The 9,692-nt window shown below is 39.1% G+C and overlaps 1 protein-coding gene across 1 annotated transcript in view; it reads left to right on the plus strand.

Annotated features, from left to right (window-relative positions):
- Positions 1-340: 340 nt before the first annotated feature.
- The window catches only part of LOC110462016 (disks large homolog 5-like), a gene marked incomplete at its 3' end in the record, with an annotated part of 193,122 nt that continues 183,770 nt past the window's right edge, over positions 341-9,692 (plus strand). The window contains exon 1 of the mRNA XM_021515790.1: positions 341-757. Coding sequence (XP_021371465.1) covers positions 466-757 — 292 coding nt within the window. The remainder of the gene's footprint in view (positions 758-9,692) is intronic.

A 9,692-nucleotide genomic window follows, 5' to 3' on the forward strand; every position in this document is an offset into this window, starting at 1 on the left:
AGCATAGGTATCACTAGTGACTACTAATATGTGCAAACAAATGTTTTGGTTCAATAGCTCAAGCTGATACGGTCAAGGCTTGCAACTAATTAACCTGAAGTGTCAGACGTAATCTCCTGGAGGGATTCATAGCAGGTGCGTGAAATATTCCGCCAGAATCAAACAAAGTTGTTGATATTGGCCTAACATTCGTAATTTTGTATGAGAAGTATTGTTATTTGTTAATGTAAGACATGACAATTAAGAAGAGTTTTGTTTGCTGCCATTTTCATTTTTTTCCCAAATATAATTACACACTAGTAGCAAAAGTACGAAACTGTGGAAATGATTTGCCAGCTGATTGTATTGTTTGGAAAGCAAGATGGCTGAGAACGTTTTGGAGTTCGCGAACGGTGATGTTTGTGAAAATTTCATATCTCTAATTAATGGCAGTTAAAATTTTTGGAATATGATTCTCATAGAATCATGGAAAGCAAACATAAAGAACTGCTCAGTCTCCATCGCTCCAAATTTCTCAGTGCCATAGAAGTAGAAAAACTGTTGCCGATTTTGCAAAGCAAAAATGTAGTGTACCCAGATGACATCAGCGAGATAAACAAACAGCCTAGTCGAACTGGGCGGGCCGAGAGACTCCTGGACATCCTACCCGACAAACCAAACTCAGCCTTCCATGGATTGTGTCAGGCGTTGGAAACGACATACCCTCATCTCCTTACGGCGATGTTTCTAGGGTGTAACCAGCGAGCTACCACTCCAGGTGAGATCTCAGTTTGTGCTCAGTGACCCGGTTTTTGATCCTCTTACTTGCTTTGATGACTTGTAAATTATAAACATTCTCGTCTTTAGATTTAAGTTAAGCATGGTTTTCTAACAAGCTAAGGTATATCATCTGGGTGTACATGACATTTTATTCTAATTATACATCAAATCAATATCGATGACATGATTGTATGACTAAGCTTGAGCTATATACCCTGTCCCATTGCACTGTGGTTGCATTGTATATATATATACAATAACCTCCACATACATGCGTTTTGGATATTACTGTAGCACAGTCGGGCCAGGAGACTTCTGTTGACTATAGGTGGCTCAATTGGTAAGAGAGATAGTGTAGTCAAGGCTTCTAATCCCAGTCTAGCCTTTTGAGTTTTTTACACTCCGAACATTGTTGGTGATGATGTTTTTTTGTTCATTTCATCTTAATTATTTTTCATAAAAGTCACACAAGGTATGGTTTTATTTTCAGATATGATTGATATCAAAGCTATATATATATAGTCTTGCCGGAAAAGACAGTTTCCAATAAGTAGTTCAATTTTTTTTGGAAATGATATAGGGATCCATAATTCATATTTTTTCTGTTATATGCAATGTGCAGCAGATCTTAATTGCACATAGGATTACGGTCTCCTTTTAGCTTAAAGCTAGAGGGAATTTCCCTTTAGCTCAGTGGTAGAGCGTCCGACTAGGAAGTATTGGATCACAGGTTTGATTCCCGGTGTCGATCCTTGCCAGGCTGGTGGCGATCCAATCCGATCCACGAGTCGGGTCTAACGATTCACAGATCGAACCACGAATCCCATTACAATGATAAAGTCTTAAAGACTATATAGATATACAGTGGAACCCACTTATTATATATGTTATTTAAGGAATGACCAAGATTTTGTTTTGGTATATACGTATATACCAAAACAAAATCTTGGGCATTCTTTATAATTTAATTTAGAAAAACGTAGACAAACATGTTGTAAATGCAAAGTTAAAGATTTATTTAATTTTTACGTAACTAAACAATTGCGCTAAAAAAATGCTGCGTTGTAATTTTGCATTCTGAAGTGTGAAAAGTAGTTCCGTCATCAGTTGTTTTTCTTTTTAGGTATATACGATATATACCAAAAAAAATATTATGGGGGAGATAGGCAAAATTAAATTATTATGATATATCGGTTATTATGATATCTTTCTCATGTACCGATTTTTTCCTTCTTTAACTAAGCAAAAATATATTGTTTATTATAATATGGTGAAAAATAGGACCCCGCTTATTATGATATTTTTTCTGTTGTGAATGGATTATATAAGGTAAAAACTCAGGTAAGTTGTCCGTGTGAAACACCTGGACAATTACGCAATAGGTCCGACTAACTGTACATCGTCCGAGGTAATCATTTGTCCACCTTGAGATAAATTTTTCACACCTCGCTTCACCCCAGTCGGCGGAACACAATAGATCGACCATCGCTTGCTGGTCATACATATTAGTCTTGACAAAACATGTGGTGCAGTTAATTGCTGTAGGACTGTATATCAAATTAAAATAATTAGGCCTACCGAACACAAAATCCGATAAGAAAACGAGCATCCCTTTCACAAATATTCAGGGTTACCTTGACATGCATGTGAGAAAATCATGCCGATTTCAATGAAAATATTACTTAAGAAGGAAAACCTGTGTTTTTAATCATTTGAGCAATAGTTTTTTAATTGCATTAGAAGTTGATTTTCCTGTGATTCCGTTGAAAAAGTGTCAAATTCGGGACATACCGCCCCGACAGCATGGTGCAGGAAATCAATCCAAAGTTTACGTTGTTGTCGTAAACAACTTTGTTAATAATTGTGTTTTTAATTGTTATTGTTTCTTTGCAAGTTGATTTCACTGCACGACTTGCAAGGCATGTGATTATCACGTGATCGTAATTGACATAGCGCGCCAAAATATTTTAACGCTTACAGGAAAAAATGTTATACAACTTCCCGTTGCAAAATAGGTAAATCATGACTATTTATATCACTTCTTTCATCCTATTGACTGTAACATGACGATATCATTAGCTACAAGTGTAGGATTTAGTATAAAGATAGTTCTCAGGAATATGCTCGAAGTTATTTGAAAGTGAAAGTAGAATTTACATACTGATCATTGCTACGGCAAAACGAAAACTTCTCGTATTTTTCCAACACACTGATATAAATAACAATGAATAAATTACTTCAATTATTGATTTATCTTTTTGTATTTATATTTTCCATGTTTCCACATCAATCTACATGTATGTCTGATTGATATAGGGCATCTCACTACCGGTTCAGACAACATAAAAACGATCGAAAACAGCTTGATCGGTTATTATGATATATCGGTTATTATGATATATCGGTTATTATGATATTTTTCTCTGGCAAATAGGATATCATAATAAGCGGGTTCCACTGTATTTGTATTTCTATTCTCTGATCAACTTTATCATTCTAATACCATACAAAACAGTCTGTGATTAAAAATATTTGCTTTGAAATAAACAGGAATTATTTTAACAACATGTTTTATTATCATTAAAGGTGAAAATAACAAAAAACAAATGTTTCATGTCGCTAGAGATAGCTAGCTAAAAAAATCAATGGCTACGAAATGACAAAAAACAAAGTACAAAAAAAAAGATTTACAAACATGGGTACGAAATGACCGGCTCAAAAATATTCCTAGGCCCAAGGCTGAATTAATTATTGAAATATTAATTAATTTACTTGATTTTTCAAATGTGCATAACTTGAAATGTTTTTGTTATATATGTGGATAAAAGTTATATGAAAATTGTTTGTTATTGTCTCTAGTTTATTTTAACGTTTTCAATTCTAAAGTTGTTTCAGTATTTACCTGTACAGGTGGTAATAAAGGTAAGAAAAGGTGAAACTTTCAATTAATCGGATTAAAGCAAGAGAAAGATCATTTTAAAATTATTTTTGTCCGCAAATGTGATTGGCAAATGATAACAGAGATTTTAAAACTTCATTTTTAGCTCACCGGGTCCGAAGGACCAAGGTGAGCTTATGCCATACCGTGGCGTCCGTCGTCCGTCCGTCGTCCGTCGTCCGTCCGTCGTCCGTCCGTCAACAATTTCTTTAAACGACTTCTTCTTCTTAACCACTGATTGGAATTTTACTAAATTTGACTGGAAGCATCCTTAGGTGGTGGGGAATCAAAATTGTACAAATGGTGGGGCTGACCCCCCAGGGGGCTGAGGGGCGGGGCAAAAAGGGGGCAATTTGGCTATATTGCTTTAAGCGACTTCTTCTCTGGAACTAAGAGATGGATATCAACCATATTTGACTGGAAGCATCCCTAGGTGGTGGAGATTCAAAATTGTACAAATGGTTGGGCTGACCCCCCAGGGGGCTGAGGGGCGGGGCCAAAAAGGGGGCAATTTGGCTAGATTGCTATAAACGACTTCTTCTGTAGAACTATGCACTGGATATCAATCATATTTAATCAAAAGCATTCATGGGAGGCAGGGATTCAAAATTGTACAAATGGTGTGGCTGACCCCCCAGGGGGCTGAGGGGCGGGGCCAAAAAGGGTTATTTGGCTATATTGCTTTAAAGCGACTTCTTCTCTGGAACTAAGTGATGGATATCAACCATATTAGACTGGAAGCATTCCTAGGTGGTGGGGATTCAAAATTGTACAAATGGTGTGGCTGACCCCCCAGGGGGCTGAGGGGCGGGGCCAAAAAGGGTTATTTGGCTATATTGCTTTAAGCGACTTCTTCTCTGGAACTAAGTGATGGATATCAACCATATTAGACTGGAAGCATCCCTAGGTGGTGGGGATTCAAAATTGTACAAATGGTGGGGCTGACCCCCCAGGGGGCTGAGGGGCGGGGCCAAAAAGGGTTATTTGGCTATATTGCTTTAAGCGACTTCTTCTCTGGAACTAAGTGATGGATATCAACCATATTAGACTGGAAGCATCCCTAGGTGGTGGGGATTCAAAATTGTACAAATGGTGGGGCTGACCCCCCAGGGGGCTGAGGGGCGGGGCCAAAAAGGGTTATTTGGCTATATTGCTTTAAGCGACTTCTTCTCTGGAACTAAGTGATGGATATCAACCATATTAGACTGGAAGCATCCCTAGGTGGTGGGGATTCAAAATTGTACAAATGGTGGGGCTGACCCCCCAGGGGGCTGAGGGCAGGGCCAAAAGGGGGCAATTTGGCTAGATTGCTATAAACGACTTCTTCTGTAAAACTATGCCATGGATATCGATCATATTTGGTCGGAAGCATTCATGGGAGGCAGGGATTCAAAATTGTACAAATGGTGGGGCTGACCCCCCGGGCTAAGGGGTGGGACCAAAAAAAGTTTATTGCCTGGAAATGGTTGAGATACCCACCATATAACCACATATACAATTGCTGAGTATAAAGAGAAGAATGCACATTTGCTTCCGGGATGGCCCTAGGGTCTGGCCCCACCCTTGGAAACATAGTCCTTGGGCCATAACTTAAAAACGGTTGAGATCCCCACCCCAAAACTATATATACAAATGCTGGGCATAAAGAGACGAATGCAGTCATGATATTAGAATAGACCCTGGGGTCTGACCGAACCCCTAGGGACCTAGTTTCTTAGTCACAGCTTGGAAACAGTTGAGATCCCCGACCTATAACCATATAGACAATTGCTGAGTATAAAGAGATGAATGCACATATGCTTCCAGGATGGCCTTGGGGACTGCCCCACCCTTGGAGACTTAACCCCTGGGTCATAACTTCGAAATGGTTAAGATCCCCACCCCAAAACTATATATACAATTGTTGGGCATAAAGAGACGAATGCAGTCATGATATTAGAATTGACCCCAGGGTTTGCCCCACCCTTGCAGACTTAACCCCTGGGTCATAACTTTGAAACGGTTGAGATCCCCACCCAAAACTATATATACAAATGCTGGGCAAAAAGAGACAAGTGCAGTTACGATATTAGATTTGATCCTAGGGTCTGGCCACAACCGTAGGGACCTAGTTTCTGAGTCACAGCTTGGAAACAGTTGAGATCCCCACCCCATAACCATACATAAAATTGCTGGGCATGAAAAATCGAATACAGATATATATGCTACAAGGATTGGCCTTGGGGTCTGGCATATTCCCTTGGATCTCATTTGGAGAATATTTTGCCATGATTGCTTAGATATCCAGGTGAGCGATACAGGCCCTTTGGGCCTCTTGTTGACATATAAGACGGTGTAAAAAGGTCAGGTATATTTCATCAAGAATTGCAGGTGATTTGCTACAGGTTTCAGGTCGTCACTCAATATATTTACTGTCACCGTTGGCATATAAATATATCTTAGCTACGGTCTATAGTTTATGATTAAATCATCGATAAATAGTTTGAAGAAATAAATCGGCTCACATCGTATCAATGTCAATGTTCAATTCGGCCTCACCTGCAGACGACATGGTGCGCCTCAGTCCGCCGATATTTCATCTGATTTGACAAGTTTGTGGTTCCTCCTGTATACGCTGTTTCCATGTGACAAGTTTTACAAATTGCCTTCTTGTCATCTTTTAATTGCAATGCCGAAATACTGTCAAACTTTCGAAGTGAGTTTTGCCGGAGCATTTCAATAGGACAGCTCAGCCATGTTTGCAGACAACAATATGATGTCATCATCCGGATGTTCGTATAATTACAATTCAAACTTTACTTTTCATGTAAATCAGACGAAACTTCTCATTTTATTTTTAAATATATTTTATTTTTAAGAAACTTGTAACAAAGTGAAAATAATTTAACGCATTTTGATATTTTAATTCGAAAACAAAGCTACCATTAGCTTTACAGTTTACATAGTTTATTTAATTCCGGTACATTAATTTAGGATATCGGTACACAATACTACGAAAAAGGTTTGTTTTGATTTTTTTTTGTGCTTTTTAAATGAAAAAATCAATTGTTTTAACATTTTCACAAAGATCGCGATCTACCAACTTCAGATATAACGATTATTCGTACTCGTTTTTCAGGTTTTATCTGAATACTCTCTAAAGCACACGATTCTCTTTCCTGTTTCAATTTGGTGTCTTTGTTCCTCCCTGTGGTGACAGGAAGTTAGAACCTTGGTTGTGGTGTTCGAGGGCGAACACATTTAAAAAGGGGGGAGTAGTGTGGTAGATTTGAATTGTACATATAGGATTATGGTCGCCTTCGAGCTAGAGGGAATTTCCCTTGAATTCAGTGGTAGAGCGTCCTACTAGGAAGTATGGGATCGCAGATTTGATCCCCGTTGGAAGCTCTTTCCTGTTACACAATGCAACACATGCATGGCTAAGGTCGAGGTCGATCTTTTCCATACCAATCAGCTGTTGAAGACATCCAAAGTCAGAACTGAATAGTTGAATGACAGTTTTGGTACTCAGCATTTGTCATGTTGGTTGTGTAATTTATTGAACCACAACTTATATGGCACAGCCCCTCATGTGTAGTAATTCTGCGTTTGGGTAACCGTTACTGTTTATGGTGACAATTTTTGTACTGAAATGGGGAATGAAGTGAAACCCCCCCCCACATTAAGTTATATAAACATTAGAAACAAAAACGGGTCTCATTCTTTCAACAGAATTGTAAGAGAACTTGACTAGGTCAATGGTAGAGCGTCCGTCTACGAGTTAGTAAGGTCCCGGGTTCTAACCCCGGTCTGGCCATGCTTTTCCCCTCTCCTGTTACAGTAGTGCCTTTGAACAACCCTTGTTTCAAGCATTTAGTGTGCGCTTGGCAAGGGGATACAGAGTTCTCCAGAAGCCCCGGCGGCTGGCGATATTTCCTACTACTCGAGAAATGAGCGCCGGGTGCTTTCGCAAATAGTTCAAACATTGTTTTCACTGAAATGCTGCCCTGTTTGTCATAAACACTAACAAAGATAAAACGAAACTTCATGTAATTGCCTTTTCCTGGTTGTTTTGATTTTACTTTCGCAACAGGATGCGCTGGTCAGATGCAGAATTAATGCTGAGCATTCTTGGCATTTTCCGTCAACCTTCTTATGGTATACAGATTTGTGTGTTTCCGTGAATGGAATCTATAAATAGCAGTATTTCGACATGTCTATGATGCCTCCAAAGAAGAAAATTAAACTCAGATTTAAGTCTAAAGGTAATGCATACGTTACGATATTGAATGACTGTACTGTATACAGATTATGAACTGCAATTCAATCAAATCTATAAAAGTTCCATCCATTTCTAAGCAGGCCATATTTTGGGTATATTTTTACAATTTCTGTAGGAAATTATTCTTACGTGGTGAGAATTATCCTGGGAGGAAGATGTTTTTAAATTGAAAAATTGGGATTCCTACCCCAACCCCTGGGGCCACCCTAGGGGCCAGGGCGGACTCCAAAGGGAAAATTTACAAATATTTAAAAAAAATTCTTCTCCAGACTCAGAGGTACTACAGTCAATTTCAGTGCATAGTTAGAAAGATCATCAGGAGCTTTATTGAAATTGTCAATTTCAGAAAGTTAAAATAATTCTTCAAAAAACGGATTTGCTCCCATATATCCCAGAACGGACATAAATAAAAATTGGCTGAACTTGCCCGGTATCCCCTAAATATTATGCCGGTCTTAAAATCTTATTTGGCTTGTAGCTTCCTGGGAAAGAGCCAAACAAAGTTTGAGAATGAAAATGACCTTGACCTACTTTTAAGGTCACATGAGTCAGATATGTCAAACATGGCTGGTTATTTCCTGGGAAAGAGCCCAACAAAGTTTGCGTATGAAAATGACCTTGACCTACTTTCAAGGTCACAGGAGTCATATGTCTAGGGCTTAAAACAACTTCTTCTGAAGAAGCGAAACGTATAAAATCTTAATATTTGGCTGGTGGCTTCCTGGGAAAGAGCCAAACAAAGTTTGTGAATGAAAACGACCTTGACTTACTTTCAAGGTCACAGCATTCTAATATGTCAAACGGTTCAAACGACTTCTTCTGAAGGATTAAAAGGCATAAAATTATAATATTTGGCTGGTGACTACCTGGGATAGAGCTCACCAAAGTTTGCGAATGAAAATGACCTCAACCTACTTGAGAGGTTACAGAGGACAACAACATTTTAAAGGATTTGTTCTTGAGAACTAAACGGAATGGATTTATAAGATTTGGCTGGTAGTTTTTAGCCCACCATCATCTGATGGTGGGCTATTCAAATCACCCTGCGTCCGTGGTCCGTCCTTAAACAATTCTTGTTATCGGTATTTCTCAAGAAGCACCAAAGGGATCTTTTTCAAATTTTATATGTAGGTTCCCCTTGGTCCTTAGCTGTGCAGGGCAACTTTTGAGACTGATCGGATAAACAACATGGCCGATGGGCAGCCATCTTGGATTTTGATAGTGAAAGTTTGTTATCTGTATTTCTCAAGAAGTACCCAAGGGATCTTTCTCAAATTTTATGTGTAGGTTCCCCTTCGACCTTAGCAGTGCAGGGCAACTTTTGAGACTGATAGGATAAACAACATGGCCGACAGGCAGCCATCTTGGATTTTGATAGTGAAAGTTTGTTATCGCTATTTCTCAAATTTTATATGTACAGTACACTTCAGGTGATTTGGTACTGAAACCCCGCGCGGGCGACAGTTGTCGCGCAGGCGAAGGGGATTAAAGCCCCACCGAGAAATCACCTGAGCAAAGTCGCGGGGGCCGCCCACTCCGCGCGGATGAGCGTTGGGGATTAACTTGTCGATCGGCAGCTAACTATTGTACTGTACATTGAATAGCACTGACAGTCCAGGATGCCCGAATGCTATATTTATATGCTGTATGCACGACTATTTCATGCAATACAATATAGTAGTAGAACGTGGTACGTCCGAAAAAATATCATTTACGTTCACGTCAGATTATCGG

Source organism: Mizuhopecten yessoensis, unplaced genomic scaffold (genome assembly GCF_002113885.1).
Source record: "Mizuhopecten yessoensis strain PY_sf001 unplaced genomic scaffold, ASM211388v2 scaffold1411, whole genome shotgun sequence".
Lineage (NCBI taxonomy): Eukaryota > Metazoa > Mollusca > Bivalvia > Pectinida > Pectinidae > Mizuhopecten > Mizuhopecten yessoensis.